Here is a 16,556-nt window from a genome sequence, read left to right on the forward strand (position 1 = left end):
GACGGCTCCAATGCCGCAGTTGCCGTATATGCCGCCGGATGCGATGAGATTGGAGATCGCCGACAAACCAATAGTAGTAGCACAATGTCCAAGGTACGATGATCGATGAATGTGGGACAAGGTTGTAGAGGTGAGAAATGGTGGTGATAACGGGGGGGGGGGGACAACGAATAGGACGCCACACGGGGGCGAGGGTGGGGACTCATGAGACTGAGCCGAGCAAACGCAGAATTTCCGTCTTAGGCCCGAAGCGGTGAAGCCGGTGAAGGTGCTGCGAATGGGAGACGTACATGTAAATGGAAGTTCAATGTGATGCCGTCTTAGTCACTTGTCTAGCCTAGTTAAAGCAAGCGACCTCCATTGCAATGCAGCGTCTAGCTCCGATATCATGACCGAGAGAATCGCATCGATGATGAATGGCAACAAACAATCGAGAATTTGCTCACAGAATAGCGGAGTTGGGTGATGTAGAACAAAGTCTTTGATGGAAACGTGTCAAAATATTCAGTTAACACTCTGGTTAACATTTAAACGCCAACACCCCTGCTTGATGCCGAACAGGGTCTAAACATACATCCAAGTGGCATATGGACAGATTCCATGGTATGTCATAATAAATTTGACACCGAGTCGGAGAGGAAGCAGAATCAGGTGTTCCTCGAGGTTAATTTATTCAGGTACAAACCCTTTTTTGATGTTTTTCGCCGGCCGTGGGAAATGAAATGTTGTTATGTTTCTGGAAGTGCCGGATCTGTGACATATATTTTCTCTGCTAGTTTCTGTAAATACGTTTTGGCACCCGAACAGCAGCTTACACATATTAACCCTTCCCGACCTTCCTTAACATCATACCAAGTTCTCTCCCAACTTCTGCCTCCTCGTATTTAAATCCTCCACTATTGATTAATGGCAGAGGATATTGATATGCACAACCATAAGTATGTGTCTACCTTCCCAGCCCCCATAAGTTTGACGGCTAATTGATACTCACCAGGTCCAGCGCCTCTCCTGCTCGAGAGCTGCCCCACACATCATCTCCGTATGATTTTAATCGATCCTAAGATCAATTTCACCAATTATTCTACAGGAATTCCCGAAAGCGGAAAACCCCTCCAGAACGGGGGGATTCAGCTGACGCTGAAGGCGAGAGCGTAGACGACTCAGTCGCCGTTCCGAAAGGCGAATATGAAACAGGTCGTGTCATGTGCGAAGTTTGCAGCGAGGGCGTCTCATTTCGTGATGAAGCAACCGGCGGATTTACCCTGAAACACTGGGACGCCCATCGCCAACAATGGTATTAATACTGCCTTGATCATGTTTGTTTGTTCTCTAATTTGTCCTGACAGTGCCAACACCACTCAGGCCGTGCCCGAGCCTGTCATCTATACGCCGGAAAGTACGGCCGAGGCTCTCGCTAATCCTCCCGCCAAACGGCGGCGTGCCAAGCGCACTGAGGAGGAACGCATCGACTACCTCAGGGCTGATCCTTACGTCGCGCAGTTTGAAGCATATCGTGTATTATGTGCTTCGTGTGACAAGTGGATCCGGCTCCGTCCTAATTCCACGTATTGCTCAATACCTTGGGATGCTCACCGCAAGAGTTGCTTGTCAAAAAAGATGTAAGCAGATCTGCATTCTTGTTTATCATCTACGTACTCATGTACCCGCAGTAACAACAAGAATGGTTGTGCCCTCGAAGAGAGAAATTCATTGCTCTCCAAAGACCCGGACGTCCGCAAGTTTGACGCCGAGCGTGTCTTGTGCAACACTTGCGACCGTTGGATCCAAGTCAGCCCTGAAAACCACATGCAGGCGGTCCAAAAGTGGCTGCACCACCGGTCGTCCTGTCAAAAGGGCGCTGGACAATCTTCTGGATCTCAAGCGGAAGCTTCATCATCTCAGTGAGCTGCTCATTCTGACATTTTATTTCACTTTCTCATTCTTATATATTTTAAAAGGCCACCACAATCTGATCCCGTAGCCCGAGAAGGTCAACCTGACCCTGGGCATGTGCCTGCAGCTGCCAGGCATCCCCCTGATTCTCCAGTCCACGGAAAGGCCCCCATCCCGTCGGCAACACCTGGCTCACCGTCTTCATCCTTTAAGGATTTGACGCCCACCAATTTTCCAGCTCATGAGTCTCGACGTCGCAACGCCGAACAACGAGCGGCAACTCTCAAGGCTGATCCCCTGGTTGAAGAGGTTGAACCGAACAGAGTCTTCTGTTCTCTTTGTAAGAAATGGGTTCAGCTTCGACAGGACAGTTCTTACTGCGCGTATCCATGGATACAGCATCGGGGGAAATGTCTAGCCAGACAGTGAGTGTTTTCTCCCTCTTCATCGTGTCTACTTCCTCGCGCGTCCCACACATTGTGCACTGACACCAACTGCTTGGTTTTTATAGTCAGAGACGAGCTCAGAAAGCTACAGAAGTTGCTGAGATGAGAGCGAAAGGCGGCCCGTCCCATCCTGATGACGGAGTCCTATCAGACGAGGATGCATCTGCTGAAGACGAATTGGAGTCAGAGGAGCCGTATGATATTCATGACCTAACCACAGATGACAAGCGCAAAGCTAGGATTTCGGATTTTCGGTCTCTCCACACTACGAAGAAACAACGGTTGGACACTGGCAGCAGCCGCATTGGTTCCGCATGGGCTGGACTTGATAATACGTCCACTGTCAAGAGGTCGTCGCAAAGCGTCCGCTCCATCCGCCCAAAGGGAAGAGCTGATAGCGACCTTCATGCACCGTTGACGGATGCCTCCGGGTCGCCGAGCCGCCTGAACCGTCGCCTTGCGCTTGGTTTTGCTGACTTAGACACCGTTCCTGGACGGTACGTCTTTCACCCTGACTTGACATCTCTAAACCACGATGTTGACGGGCCCGCTGTCAGGATGGATTTCATTTTCTCGTCAATCGCATACCTATTTATGACCACTTATGAAAGCACGGATGACATGACCATATCTTCCCTGTTGACATACTTGAACTCTGCTATACCTGCCGACAAACACGAGGACTTTGACACAGCCGAAGTCGTCAAAGCAGCGGCCGCCTTGCAGGACCGTGGTGACATCATTTTTGAAGGCGATATGTTGCGCCTTCCGGAATAGCCGGTGAATCCGGACGCTGAGTATTTCCAATTCTTGTGCATATATGTATACCTATTGTCTCGTTCCACATTTCTTGGACTTCCACTCCACTGTCAACTCACTGTTATCTATTGCTAGTTGCGCGCCCATATCCATCCCCATGCTTCGCGCTGATTTTTTGTTCACCCCACCAACGACAATCGCATCGAATGTGTATCTACCGTTCATACCACCGACCTCTTGTATCATTGCTAATTTTCTTGAACTGCGATGCGCTGTATGCATCACATACCGATTATAATCCGACAGCGAGGTTCTGCACAGGAATTTTTAATACGCGCGAAGAATCTCGCGTCTAAACTAAAAAGGTCAAGAACTACTGTTGCACGATGATGATACACTGGATCAGCCCAAACAAGTCCAACGAGAAAAAGGAGCAGTCCAATCCATCCTTTCTGACTATCGATTTTGTCGCTTGTTCATCTTCTTCTTGGATGGACCTGGGGCCTGACACCGACTCCAGGTGTGATGACGAGCGACGAGAGAAAACACCAACCTTGTCTGTGGTCTTCTCCATTTCCGGGTATTTTGAATTTTTCTGTCGCGGTCAGTTTGTGTATCTGAGACCAGTGCAGCACGGTTAGAGTACTTACCGGTCGTCTTGCCGGTCTCGTCGATTCCTCGTCATCGAGAGAGATTGTCCGCTTCACGTGCCGCGTTGCATGGTCCTTCTCGTCGTCAAACTCTCCAATATCGGAATCATCATTAGCTAGCGTTTCGAGGGGAAGCCGGTCGGCATGTCGAGGTTCTTTGGCAACTGAATGGTTCGTGGCTCCATGGACTCCTGCGAAAATGTTTTAGATAAGTCTAATTTTCCAAGCATGGTAAAGCACCGGAACTCTGTTGGTTCCCGTGTCCGGATGGGGGCTCGTTCCAGAACGTTTCATTTTGCTTATCGTCCCTTGAGCTTCCGACTTGTGGCTGCGAAGCATTAAGATCGGCCCCACATGTATATCAAGGGCGTGTTCCTTACAACTTCCCTAATGCGACGAGCCAGACTAGCCTCTAATTGCATGATACGAGCTTCATGTTGCTTGATGAGGTTGTCTCTCTAAAGCCATGGGGAATCAGTGACACATTACGGAAACGAAGACGAACCCTTCGAATATCATTGTTCTTTTCCACCAGCTCGCGCTCAAAGACTTCTCTGGCTTTTTGGGCTAGACTCTGGACTAACATCCATTCGTTATCGTTCTACAACCATGGAGGTGAACAACCATCGAAAAATTATCACCCCTCTTACCAAGTCGTTCTGTTCATAGCGGACAGTTATGTTCGTCGTTCTTTGGAGAAGTTGGGTCTCGGATTGTTCAAGGTCGTGAATGCGTGTCTTCAGCGAAAGGAGCTCTTGCTCGTGCTGATCGGATGGAGTTTCGGCAACAGCCAGGCGCTGGGTCAATTCGGATATGACTTGTTGCTTCTCACCCAGCTCGTCACGTTGAGAGTCAGTTTTAGAGTTTAGCTCTTGGATTCGTCGCTCGGCCTCCCGAGTACGTTGCTCTGCAATCTGTTCTGTGGCTCGTTGAATACCCTTTTGTTGGGCAAGGTCGATCTGGTGTTCTAAAAGTTCTTTCCGAAGGCTGCCAACCAAGTCCCGCTCGGCGGCTGTAGTAACGTTAGCTTCGTCGAGCCTACGCTGCAACGAGCGTTCGCGCTCCTCAAGAACATTAGCGCGGTTGTTTGACTCCGCCAGGCTTTCATTCAGGGTCTACGCCACACAATGAATGTGCTGGCGGACACAATATATCGGGGTGCACGTACTGAAATTGCGTTATTCGCGAAGTTTAGACGATCCTGTCGAACAAGTGAGTTCAGCGCAAGGCGAAGAAGGCGTAGGATTACCTGAACGTCGCCGACGCTTTCCTTGGTGAGCCTGAGAGTAACGGATTGGTCGTCGAAACGTTCCTGAAGAACCTACACCAAGGTAAATATGAATGGCCGGGATGACGTGAAGCTGACCTTCAGTGACATTCGCGTTTCTGCAGATCTAATTGTGGGGGTCAGGGGGCCTCGTCGTGAGAAGAGTGCTGAAACGACCTTTCACGGTAGCTCTCCTCTTCTCGCTTCGCATCTCCCAGTTGCGCGTCTGCAGCTTTGAGTTTGTTGAGGAGCATGTCTCGCTCCGACACGAGCCTCGCGATTTGGGCCGATGATTCCCTTTCCAGGTTCCGGATATCCGTTAGTTGTATTTCAGCAATCTGGAGCCTCTCCCTTGTGGATTCGCCTTCCGAGGTGAGGCGCGCATTCTGCTGAGCAAGAGTTTTCTCGAGATCTTTCGAGACTTCCAGACGCGCTTCAAGGTCACGGGTTCTGCTGTGCGCATGCAGCAACTCTGCTTCAGCCTTCTGTAACCTGCGTATCGAGATTCAGCAGGTCCTATCAGTAAATTTTGGCAAGGCTCACCTCCCCTCTAGGTCCTTCATGTGTTGTTCCTGGAAAGTTACAGTGTTCTGTAGGATCCGAGTTTGCGCTTTGCGATCATTCATAGCTTCCTCAAACTCGGAAATTCTGAGGATGAGGTAATATCAGCAGATGGGTTGCCAGAAGCGCAAGAACCGTACTCCTGTCTCATAGATTCCATCTCTTGCTGCATGGAATGTACCACAGCATCGCGTTCTTGCAAACTGTTGCGCACAGACTTGGTAAAACAAATCATGAAGATTAGATACATCCATTACCGTGACTGGCCGTAAGCTAGCCGATCCTCCGCCTGCGCAAGTTTGCTGAGGACATCAATTGTTTCATGCTTCTGGAGCTTCAGGTACTCGGCCATATCTGCAACACGCTCGGCTGGAAGGCCGTGATGATCACTACTCATCAAGACGGCATTAACCAGACTTACAGGTTCGCTGAAGATCCGAGGTTGTTGAAGCAATCAACTTTCTGTCGGTTCCAAAATGTTCCTCTAGTTCTGTAACACGTGCCCGGGCATCTACCAGCTCAGAACCCATGTTTTGCAGTTTGTCACGCAGGAGATCGGCCACCTGTTGAGCTGCAAACATCATGTGCAGTGCCGCGTTCGCATAGGAAGGAGTGACTCACTCCGAGCAAGTTCAGCCTGTAGCTCGTGTACAACTGTCCTCGTTTCGCCAAAGTTGGGCAAATGCCCCGCATCGTCGAGATATACTTCAGTTATCGGGAGTTACAACCCGGTAGAAACAAAAATGATGATTCAGAGAATGGACGGACCTTGAAGGCCGGTACGAGTGGCATCCCGAAGCTCTTCAAGACTTTCCATGGTTTTTCGAGCATCGTTCACTAACGTTGATGACGCTTGGGATTGAATTCGTAGCGCTTCATAAGAATCCCTGAGTTCGACGCAACTGGAATGAAATCAGGGAATGGAAAACGGATACACGGGCTTTTAAAAAACCTCCTGTTCGCCTTATCAATTGCTTCCTTGGTTGTCGATTTGAGTTGAGCAATGCGTCGAGAAAGTTCTGAGTTCTGATGAGAGACGTCCGCTGCCTGACGAGATAACTCCGTGTTCTGTCGCGTGAGATCGGCCGCGAGTTTAGTCTTAATAGTAAGTCGGGTCTCTAATTCGGTGTTTTGCTCCCGCTGTAAAGGCATCGACGAACGTTACGTCACGAAAAACGGAGGCGAGGCTGCTTACCAGTTTCGCTAGCTCAATCTTCGCTTGACGATGATTGCTAGTCATCTTTGAAATTATAAGGTCCTCTTCGGTCATATCACTCTCAAGGAGAGCTAAACTCGATCGAGAACTGATTTCCTCTGTGGTCGTCTTCAATGGCGAATGACGATATTCCGTAGGGAAATTCTGAGCTGGCTGCTTTCCGAGCAGCGAAAACTGTTTTTCTCCATCGATATCTGAGAAAATTGCATCAAATAGTAATATATCAGGCGCATATAATCACCATGGTCCTCTTTCTTCATCTCCACGTTGGGACGCTACAATGATATAGCCAGAATGACAAATGCAAATTGAGAGTATATGCGGCATACCCTCGTTGTAAATCCGCCCTTCGTGTCGTAGAAGGAAGAAGAGTCCTGAAAACTTGGGCTGCGCGACTCCGCGCGGGAGGTTGTCGTGTTGAACCTGAAACCGGATGAATGGAGGCTAGAGTCGGCCAAATTCCTAGAGGATGCATTCTCTGCGAGGTTGGAGCTCCGTGTGGGTGTAAATGATCGCTGCGAGCTGTTGCTAAACACCGAGACCACCGATTGTTTTTCAGAGTGTCGAGATTGTGGAGTCATGAATAGAGGCTTTTGGCTATTGATATTGTCAGGTTGATTAATGCGTGGTTTTGAAAGCACGGACATTCGGTGTCCTTGGTGAGGCTCCATTGTATGCGCAGAAGAGATGGTGGTGGTTTCTTGTCAAGAGCAGAGTCGATGGAGTATCATGTCATATATGTAACACGCGACGCGAATCGAATCATGTGACGTGCGTGATTGAAATATCACCTGAATAAGCGAAAGTACCCAAAGCCCTGTTCAATCGCTCGTATGCGTACACGCAATGAACGTAGCGCATGCTATAAGGATGGAGTGCCAAGTATTGAACGTTGAACAACAAAGACATGGCACAATCTAGTACTTATATTACCTAGTAGCGATGGCAGGAGAAGTTGTACACAACTGGCATCGCCGATCCAAGATCATCCTAGTGGGACGTACATGTACAGCAGCATAAGTAATTGGCAGGAAGCTGAAGTACGTCGATTACTAGACCTTCGATCGATACACCACGCGACTGATGAGTTTGGTACGTGCATGAGGAATCAATCCTGCAAGATACCCGGAAGAGCTCTTTGAGTCCACCATAATGTACAGAGCCTTTTGATTTCTTTATCCTTCAGCGGCGGGCGGCATCTTAAAGTAACACTTTGCATTATGAAGAGTGGTGCAGAGATGGTGGTCAGATGGATACTTAGCCACTGGCGGAGGCAGGTTGTTTGTCCAAACGAGGCGAAATCTCTTGAGTATGGCCATATGATTTCCTCATGTAAATCGTAAACTCTCGTGCTATATAAAAATGTAGTGACTGTACTAGCGGCAATATGTGACACACCCATGCTGGTAAATTACTTTTTCAATTGGGAAGAAGCAGAGACGTTATATTAGCCGCTTCTTCATACGAGTTGACTGCCCCCAATTGTGACGGTGTCAGTGAATTGTATATGGGGCAAAGGTTGTCCCAGGCCGCTAGCAAACAATTGCAATGAGCGGAGTACGACCAAAATCCCATGCGATACTCACTCGGCAATCCCTTCAGGTGCTTCCGAGTTTCAGAAGGACTCTCAGCCATCACAATAGCAAAGCCACTATGGCAGTTAGTTTCATAGCGACCCAGTCCAGCTTCAGAGGACTCACGCATCGAGGTGCCAATCAATATGACTGTTGGGGGATGAGCATGCAGTATGAAAAACTAGTCGGGCATACTCGCCAGTGCAAAAACCAGGGTCCGGAATTGTCTGTGACCCACCGTATGATCATTTGTTGATCTTCACCACCGCTGGAGACAACATCCCTGCGCACAGGATTTAGATAGTTGAAGGCACTGCTGCCGCCGGATTGTACTACATCAAAGGCATGCTGAATGTCCGTCAGCATGTTTCAGCGCCGAAAAGACAGAAGACTAACACCGTGCAAGTGGATCGGGTGCTGGACATCCATCAGCGACTGTGAAATCATGAAAAATATATTGCTTACGGGTGCGCCGAAGCCGCCAGTAACCATGGTCAGCTCCACGACCTTATTAGCCTCCAGCACGATAACGTCTCCGCTAGGCATCAAATCAGTGGCGTCTTGCGCACCACTAAGGATTTGCAGAAGCACAGGCACCGTGGGAGGCTTGTAGACAACGCCGTTGATAGAGAACACTCCACCAGTGTTGTTGGCCACCAACTTCAGGTTGATGTCTGCCCTGCCATACTCAGGAACCCCCGGTGCGCCGGGATTAATGAGGGGATGGAGGTTCACCTCGAGCATCGGCATGGTGCTATTCGTGTGGTTCGTAGTCGGATCTGCAGCTGGTGCACCTTTGTATCGCAGGATGGCGGAGTTGAGGCCACCGATAAATGTAGAGTTGACGGTACTGGGAAGCGCGCGTAGCCAGTAGTTGTCCACTGGCTTATCAGCTGCGAGCACGACAGAATACCGTTGTCCAGCAAAAATCTGGAGCGAGTCGACCAAGAGTGGCTCAGTAAGAATACCATCTGCTTCGATGACAGTGAGGTTGTGTCCGTCGATAGAAAAAGTGAATGAGGGGTTGCAGGACATCCCAACGAGTCGCAGCCTGTATCTCTTTCCATACTCGACATTGACAACGGCAAGTTCAGATTTAGGTCCACTAGTATATCTACCAAGCCCATTAATTAACGTTGAATTTGCGTTGACGCCAATGATGTGACGTAAAACTGGGGCCACGATATGGTACCTGCGAAAGGATGACGAAGACGCAACTACAGGATTGATTTGAGACTTTACCAGTCGGCAATAGTGATAACTGTGTTCTCTGGGGAGGGGATGATTTTATTTAAATATCATGATCATGGCTTCATGCACTTACCGTCATCAATATCATACAAATAAGACAGGGGGTCATTAGGATCGTAGATGACTAAAGGGCCGCGGAGGCCATCACTGGATATCAGGGTCTCATAAATATCTTGTTGGGAAACTTTAAGTCGACAAACCATTGCTGCGTGGAATAATGGCTGTGGTACCAGTATGTGCCAGCCTGATTCGGAACGTCAAAGGAGTGAAGAAATGAGCCGTTTTGTGCAATGGGGCACTGTGTGACGAATGAAACACCATCTGCATTGTTAGTTTCATTCTGGAACAGCCCATGCCAATGCTGCAGTGACGTTGAGCTACAGAAAAATAACAGGTAGATCGCGTCACTCACAACGCTGGTGCTTTTGAGCATAGAGTCGTCGTCCAGCTTGTTCACTACATTTATAGCGAAGTGGTCTCCCTGACTATTCTTGAGAAACACGTAGAGGATGCAGGTAGAAACCAGTACCTTGTTGGCTCGGATCAGAGGACCAGGAAATGTTCCTCCAGCAAGTGTTGTCCTCGTGGATCATAAGACTATTGGATACACAAAGGGATATAGAGAGCACTTACGAACGTGAAAATCCATCTGGTGCAATAACTTTATTGGTGATAGTCAGATTAGTGGTGGGTCCCAATGACCTAGAAGTGAGGGGATATGATTGTGATCGAGAGACAATGGATGCAGTGAATGCCGTCGGAAGTAATGCGAATGCAATCAATATCAAAAAATACATACTACAACAAAGCAGACCAATTGCAATAGATATGGGAAAGGAGGGCCGAGACCAAGTACAAGTACCTGGTCATCGACTTTATAGCGCCTGAGGCTAAGTAGCGACGCCGGGGGGCCGGGCCCTGCATTGTGCAACCTTGGTCTCTGTGCCGTCAATCACTCAGTACTCAAGAACTGTAGACATAGGTATTAGATTAATATGTCTGTGGTTAGTCGTCGTTCGCAACATGACGAGAATATTGCACTAAGCCGCATTTGGGATATAAAGCGACGGAGGACTCCGATCGGAGTCAGGTCAATCTGTGTGTTCCTGTTTTGCAGTGCACGCGGCCGTCGTTAAAGGCACGGCTTACTAGTAGACGCGGCAGTGATAGAGGGCACGGCCTCCAACAAGACGTACCAAAAAGAAGGAAATGACAGGTGGCATGGATCCAAGGGAACTCGGAGGGAGCGCTTATCTCGTTCTAGAACTTCAAGTATGAATTTGAAGAGGTGCAGAAGAGCCTGAAGAGGGGAAATCTGGGGGAATTGACCTGCACGCTGTGAGGCTAATATAATATGGCACAACATGGCCATCGCGTGACGTCATTCGCGTCTTGTTTCTTGAAATCTTCAACTAGTACTACTAAGTACTTACCAGCAAGTTGGAGTGTGTGTACTGCTCAGTGCTCTTCACATGCTGCTCCTGTGTCTTGTTGATTGAACCCTATGAGTTTTAAAGATACCCAGGTCATGACACCTTGCTTGCCAAATATTATCCTTCGGGTGCTACTAGAGCTTCAATAACTTTAACTCAAATGTTGGGTTACCTGGGACTCTCACTCATTGATGGGACCGCCTCCGCGGTCAATCTGCTGACCGTGCAGGTGGGCATCTTGCTGCCAATCTGTTTGGACTCACGCAATTATTAGCTGGCGTCTAAGTGGTGCAAAAATTAAATGACAGGCAGCGCTGTAGCCATGTCCACTATGCCGTGTCTAGACATGATTTGCAGAAGTCTGTAAGGCACATTCCTCCACGCTAGCTGCTCCTGGCAACCGTAGCTCTCGGATCGCACGTTTCTGACGTCTAGTAAGTCACTACTTACCGGGCTGTACCTGTCAATGGATTTCGGACTTTGCAACGCAAGGTACGTGACTCAAGCCATCCCGCATCATTGATGGGTGGTCCACCCACAGCTGAAAGTGGTGATTTCGAATGTTTGTCTAATTGGTGAAGGGGTGCGGTAATTAATGGTGTATGTGTATAAACGTTTGCACTGACCAGCCCCATGGGTATCAAATATACTTTATGCAAACAGATAGGATCTTCGTCAACTCAACGCTGATTAGACTGATCTGATCTATCATCCTGCAGCATCGCCAATTCACTACTAGCTTGCCTTGTTCATTTGAGCTCGCATACGTACCCGTCGGAACTATGCCCGGCGACTAGCACGTTGCTGGGGTAGCGCGGCTATCAGCTTGCCAATTGACAGCAAAGCTACCTTAGACTCGGTCGTCTATGTCGTACCGGTGAACGCACTGCCATAGGCACTAGACTGAATGCTCAATCTGATCATAATAGTAATGCATTACCCCCTTAGATAGTAGAGATAGCACAGCATGGTTGTATTATACAGCCATATTACATGCCTCGCACGCCCAAATACATAATCTATATAGACAGGGTACAAACTTTTAAAAGGGAGGAATCCAAAGAAAGCGCTGAAAATGTTCAACAACAATCATTAGGACATGAAGGAGCATTGCGTAGATGTAACAGAACTTTCGAAAGACCAGATGGGCCGATTAAAAGAGGGTATATTGTGCAGAAGCAGTTGCACTTGAAGAGTGAACGCCCGATGATAGCGCAGTATCATGTGAGTGTGCTCGTATTGAAGGTACCCAAGTTTGCTTGAGCGTATGGCTCGTTTGAAGGAGGACACAGCGAGGCCCAAGCCGCTAGAAATATCAGTTAGCTTGCTTGGGGCAACTAGTATGGCGTCCATACCTGGAATGGTCGCGTTGACCTCAGCAAGTTGATTCCGAGCTTCCGCCATGACCACCGCAAAGCCGCTAGAGAGAAGTCAGGTTACGGCTCACACATTACTTCCGCATACATACCTTTTCAAATGGAAGTCAATGTGGCTGAAAAACACGTCATGAGAGGTGTACCATGGAACGAGAATATATGCTCACCAATGGAAGAACCATGGTCCAGCATTGTCCGTGACAAAACGAATAGTCACGTTATCCCCTTGCGTTCCCATACTTACGGTGTCTCTCCAGATTGGGTTGACGAAGTTTGGCGTACTGTTGCCCGCAACTCTAACGACGGCAAAATTGTGCTGTCAGGTGCATTAGACCGGGTAATGACAAATAAAACGAAAGAACGACGCACTCCGTGAAGGTGCATAGGATGCTAGAATGATGCTGAGTAATAGGAATGAAAAGCACTAGGACGTACTCACTGCTCCGCCGGGAGCTGCGCCTGTCTCGGGTATGGTGATCTCAATTACCTTGTTCGGGGGAAGCTCGTATACGCTTCCCTTCGGTAGCAAATCCGAGGGGTGTTGAGCTCCACTGAGCATTTGCAACAGAATTGGTGTTGGAGGGTTATGGTACGAAACATTGTTCATCGTGAAGAGGCCATTGACGCTACCGGCAACGAGGTTGATGCTGACGTCTGCTTTGCCGATCTCAGGGACACCGGGGACCGGAATGCTATTCAAAGACGCAAGTTTTGCTTCATCGAATAGCATGGTAACAGGTCCAGGGGAGCTCGTAGGATCTTCATAGGGCGCACCGTTGTACCTGAAGATGGCTTGATTCAAGCCGCCTGCAAACGTTTGATTTGGAAGGTTGGATAATGCGCGAACCCAGTAATTATCCACAGGCTGATTCGCGTGGACGACGACAGAGTAGCGCTGGCCAGCGAGCACCTGGAAGTGAATCCACCATCAGCAGGGACAGTTTCGACGCCATCAGCTTCGATAATCGTCATAGTATGACCATCGATAGTGAAGTTAAACGAGGGGTCACAAGAAAGACCGATTACGCGGAACCGGTAACGCATGCCCTGCTCGACATTAATGACGGAAAGAGGTGACATGGGCCCGCCAGGGTAGCGTCCTAAACCATTGATGAGGGTGGAGTTATTGCTGACGGCGCCGGAAATCTTATTTAACTGAGTCGAAGGATCGTGGTACCTGAAGGTACTTGTAAGATTTGGAATGCAAAAGGCTGACAAGCCAACTCGTACCAGTCGGAAAGCGTGATTACTGTACTCTCTGTACAAAGACTGGTCAATGTTCGGCTTCAACATGAAAGCAAAGATACGGACCATCATCTACGTCATACAAGTCTCTGTGTGGATCCTCAGGGTCATATATGACAAATGGTCCTCTAAGACCATCGCCTACACGTAAAGCTATGTAGCCAAGGTTGTATAGATAATTGGGTACACTCACAGTACTGGGTGGAAAAATGCGAGTGATACCTATCGTACAAAAAGCCTTAGTATTCCTCCTCCATGGAAAATTGGGAGCACAAACCAATAAGTTCCAGTCTGGTTGAATGTGCTAAATTGGTGGAGGAAAGAGCCATTTGGAGGGATCGGACACTGAGTGATGAACGAGGTGCCATCTGCCCAGTTTGTCTTCTTTTGTCGGATGCCGTGCCAATGCTTTGAATTGTATCAGCGACCTTGCAGTGACAGAAAGAGTACAGCACGTACTACGCTCGTCGATCTAGGCATGCTTTCGTCCCACAATTGGTTCACGACATTGATGGAAAAATTGTCATTCTTGGAAATAATCAGCGTCAGATGGGAATAAGAATGCTGCCGCGAACCTTCTGCCCCTTGATGAGAGGACCAGGAAAAATTCCTCCTGCAAGTGTAGCCCTGTACAGGAGAAAGATGTAGAAGCATAAGGGAACATGTAGGCATTAACTCACGACCGTGGAAAGCCGTCGGGCGCGATCACCCTATTAACAATATTAAGTTCAGTGACAGGCGGGATGGTGGACGGGGGGGCACTAGGCGGCGAGCGTTGCAAGAGTTCTGAGTTAGATCTTGAATTCACCGACACTGCACGTGACGAGGCAAGAAAACAGTAAACGAGGACAGTACGGAGAAACATTATGAGCAGGATGTCATAAACTATGCTGGTGAACCCTGGCGGCAGACGTGGAGGTCAACTCGAAAGTAACGGAATAGACAGCTTGTGTACTGACTTCTTATATCCGCGGTTAGAATGAGTGATTAGCCGGTGATTGGCAGTGAGACGTCGGACTAGGTTGATGAGTCGGAGGGGCGGAGCCTTCGGGTTGCTAGAGCCACAGACCACTCTGGATGCGCAAAAGGACAAGCGGTGCACATTGTAAAATTTAATGTCCTGGTTTTTGTTTAGATTGGTTGGTCCGAATCAAAACGAAGACAGAAGGAATCATGACGTGTCACAAGTGACGTACCAGCGGTATATCATGTGCGCGATGATTTGATCTCATCAGACCAGTGGAATGAACACGGTGAACGAAACAGCCAGATTTGAAACCTGCTGTTACGGTCCGCTCTTTCGGCGGAGCAAGACATATACCTCGCATCAAACGACGCGGACAAAATCTTGAATACTTGTGTAGACTTGTGTGTTACGTTGCTGAGGCCGTTAGTTCTGAGATCTGATTATGTAGTAGTGGCGGTTGGTCGAGATGCACTAGTACAGACTAGTACTCATTAGTGAGCAAACCGGTACCAGGGCGCAGGTCAGGTGACGTATGTCGGATTGCAATGATGGATATGTCACTATAGTATATATCAGCAGAGCTGCAACTTGTTTTACCTTCTGAGTCGAAACGCAGTCGTTTAATGCTCGTTCTGTTTTCTGGCTCATACTCCAACGTATCAATGTGTTGATCACAGGTTCAGGCATACTATGACACCTCGCAAGCAAGGTAATAAATAAGGGCGCTTCGCGTCGTCCTTTTAGTTCAACGATTTGCGATGGCCCTTTCACCGCCCGACTCGCACGGCACACTAAACTCGACAGAGTATGCCCCTAGGCCCTGTATGTACTAGGCTAGTAGCGCTAGTATATCTAAATGTTACTGATCCGGGTTTATTGACAAAGGCCAGGGCCTTGCACGACTAAGACTTGTTCTACTCAATTTCAAAAAATAATTAATACAGCATCGAACATTGGTGGTGGGCGGTGACCGGTGACTAGTGGTTTGCCATCAAGTGGTCATAGTATGAGGTGCCTTAGGTCTTCTCCAGTTAGATGCAATATATTCACAGTGGTTGTCAGGCTGAACTTCACTAGTACTCTCAGATACGGTCGGAGTTCGCTGTCGGAGTGCTGGTACTTGAATTTGATCAGAGAGTCAACCCGTTGCCCAGTGTGTTTTCTCAATCCCGGAGCGTCGCTCACGAAACTAGAACTTCAATGTGTTCCTGCGATTATTGTTTCTCTTCCTCCTGTGACTGCCTGCTGTACCTATAGTGCCATCGACCAACACCCAGTCCAGTCCACTCAAGAAACCGCATCGCTACCATGCTCTCCCCACCATCCATGACATCAAAACACCCTGACTCCGCATTATATCAATAAAAGCCTTCCTTTTCCCCCAGTCTAACCAAAGCCTCGACGTTCCGAATATCCGTCACGATGGGGCAGCTTTGCCTGTACGAATTGTAAGTATCACAGTGGCATCTTGTTCTTCTGTCGTTCATGGCGTCAAGAGACCCAAGTTCAGCGGATCATTTTCCGCTAGATGCGCAAAGAACTAACCCTCTGGAATTTGGCACATACACTAATATTTTCTCTTGAAGTTTCCACACCAAATTCAATGTTCCGCCTCTGCTTGATGTTACTTGTTCTCTACTCTGCTATGGTCGGACCTCGCATGCTGGAACCTCACTTCGGTATCTCCTCAGAGATGTCACTGCCGTATCCATGTTTTGTCACATGCCTATTGTCTAGAAGACTCTATGGCGATAGAGTGCTTCCTGACATTAGTTTACTCCGTGGCGGTGAATTTCCCGACCCTGATTTTTTTCTTCCATCAGCGATGTCGCCTCAGCCGGTGCGTCGTTGCATGATTTCATGGACAACTGGCTCCCAGTGGGAACGGAACAAAAATCTGGCAGAGTCATTCATCCCC

General features: G+C 48.6%; 4 protein-coding genes across 4 annotated transcripts; 1 reads left to right on the top strand and 3 right to left on the bottom strand.

Annotated features, from left to right (window-relative positions):
• The first annotated feature begins 744 nt into the window (after positions 1 to 744).
• EDB91DRAFT_1114602 (uncharacterized protein) lies at positions 745 to 3,392 on the top strand. Its single transcript, XM_041317901.1, has 8 exons — positions 745 to 938; positions 995 to 1,039; positions 1,088 to 1,294; positions 1,347 to 1,619; positions 1,671 to 1,901; positions 1,959 to 2,318; positions 2,405 to 2,836; positions 2,897 to 3,392. The coding sequence occupies exons 1-8, from the start codon at positions 907 to 909 to the stop codon at positions 3,114 to 3,116; spliced, it is 1,800 nt and encodes a 599-aa protein (XP_041180287.1). The 5' UTR covers positions 745 to 906; the 3' UTR covers positions 3,117 to 3,392.
• Positions 3,393 to 7,489, bottom strand: EDB91DRAFT_1334696 (uncharacterized protein). Its single transcript, XM_041325463.1, has 22 exons — positions 7,438 to 7,489; positions 7,122 to 7,389; positions 7,034 to 7,067; positions 6,772 to 6,986; positions 6,529 to 6,716; positions 6,345 to 6,478; positions 6,198 to 6,281; positions 5,998 to 6,147; positions 5,834 to 5,945; positions 5,717 to 5,779; positions 5,559 to 5,663; positions 5,193 to 5,507; positions 5,115 to 5,142; positions 4,998 to 5,069; positions 4,917 to 4,949; positions 4,399 to 4,863; positions 4,254 to 4,349; positions 4,129 to 4,206; positions 3,989 to 4,076; positions 3,749 to 3,939; positions 3,652 to 3,693; positions 3,393 to 3,602 (listed from the first exon to the last, which is right to left on the bottom strand). The coding sequence occupies exons 1-22, from the start codon at positions 7,461 to 7,463 to the stop codon at positions 3,555 to 3,557; spliced, it is 2,835 nt and encodes a 944-aa protein (XP_041180288.1). The 5' UTR covers positions 7,464 to 7,489; the 3' UTR covers positions 3,393 to 3,554.
• A 324-nt stretch (positions 7,490 to 7,813) lies between these two features.
• Positions 7,814 to 10,482, bottom strand: EDB91DRAFT_1114677 (laccase). The gene is made up of 12 exons (XM_041317902.1): positions 10,251 to 10,482; positions 10,147 to 10,198; positions 10,030 to 10,098; positions 9,818 to 9,978; positions 9,691 to 9,764; positions 9,609 to 9,636; positions 8,832 to 9,558; positions 8,763 to 8,783; positions 8,566 to 8,714; positions 8,493 to 8,516; positions 8,379 to 8,443; positions 7,814 to 8,324 (listed from the first exon to the last, which is right to left on the bottom strand). The coding sequence occupies exons 1-12, from the start codon at positions 10,412 to 10,414 to the stop codon at positions 8,212 to 8,214; spliced, it is 1,647 nt and encodes a 548-aa protein (XP_041180289.1). The 5' UTR covers positions 10,415 to 10,482; the 3' UTR covers positions 7,814 to 8,211.
• Positions 10,483 to 11,959: 1,477 nt separating this feature from the next.
• Positions 11,960 to 14,269, bottom strand: EDB91DRAFT_1114683 (laccase). Its single transcript, XM_041317903.1, has 12 exons — positions 14,131 to 14,269; positions 13,949 to 14,079; positions 13,865 to 13,893; positions 13,738 to 13,812; positions 13,657 to 13,684; positions 13,366 to 13,603; positions 12,866 to 13,336; positions 12,796 to 12,816; positions 12,594 to 12,742; positions 12,519 to 12,542; positions 12,406 to 12,470; positions 11,960 to 12,356 (listed from the first exon to the last, which is right to left on the bottom strand). The coding sequence occupies exons 1-12, from the start codon at positions 14,149 to 14,151 to the stop codon at positions 12,271 to 12,273; spliced, it is 1,338 nt and encodes a 445-aa protein (XP_041180290.1). The 5' UTR covers positions 14,152 to 14,269; the 3' UTR covers positions 11,960 to 12,270.
• Positions 14,270 to 16,556: the final 2,287 nt, after the last annotated feature.

The sequence above is a fragment of the Suillus paluster genome, assembly GCF_016628075.1.
Source record: "Suillus paluster strain FC165 chromosome Unknown EDB91scaffold_10, whole genome shotgun sequence".
NCBI lineage: Eukaryota > Fungi > Basidiomycota > Agaricomycetes > Boletales > Suillaceae > Suillus > Suillus paluster.

Excerpts from the sequence above, each read along its gene's own strand:
- EDB91DRAFT_1114683 (XM_041317903.1), bottom strand. The coding sequence starts at position 14,151 with ATGCCTAGATCGACGAGCGTA. Across the intron at positions 13,604-13,656 it reads GTAATCACGCTTTCCGACTG|GTACCACGATCCTTCGACTC; the intron begins GTACGAGTTGGC and ends AAGTACCTTCAG. Across the intron at positions 12,543-12,593 it reads GGACCATGGTTCTTCCATTG|CCACATTGACTTCCATTTGA; the intron begins GTGAGCATATAT and ends CGTGTTTTTCAG.
- EDB91DRAFT_1114602 (XM_041317901.1), top strand. The coding sequence starts at position 907 with ATGGCAGAGGATATTGATATGCACAACCATAA. Across the intron at positions 2,319-2,404 it reads GGGAAATGTCTAGCCAGACA|TCAGAGACGAGCTCAGAAAG; the intron begins GTGAGTGTTTTC and ends TGGTTTTTATAG. Across the intron at positions 2,837-2,896 it reads TTAGACACCGTTCCTGGACG|GATGGATTTCATTTTCTCGT; the intron begins GTACGTCTTTCA and ends GCCCGCTGTCAG.
- EDB91DRAFT_1334696 (XM_041325463.1), bottom strand. The coding sequence starts at position 7,463 with ATGGAGCCTCACCAAGGACACCGAAT. Across the intron at positions 7,390-7,437 it reads CCTCACCAAGGACACCGAAT|CCAAAAGCCTCTATTCATGA; the intron begins GTCCGTGCTTTC and ends CAATATCAATAG. Across the intron at positions 6,148-6,197 it reads ACAGGCTGAACTTGCTCGGA|CTCAACAGGTGGCCGATCTC; the intron begins GTGAGTCACTCC and ends TGATGTTTGCAG.
- EDB91DRAFT_1114677 (XM_041317902.1), bottom strand. The coding sequence starts at position 10,414 with ATGTATTTTTTGATATTGATTGCATTCGCATTACTTCCGACGGCATTC. Across the intron at positions 9,979-10,029 it reads TGCTCAAAAGCACCAGCGTT|CATTGGCATGGGCTGTTCCA; the intron begins GTGAGTGACGCG and ends ACGTCACTGCAG. Across the intron at positions 8,325-8,378 it reads GCACCTGAAGGGATTGCCGA|CGGCCTGGGACAACCTTTGC; the intron begins GTGAGTATCGCA and ends ATTGTTTGCTAG.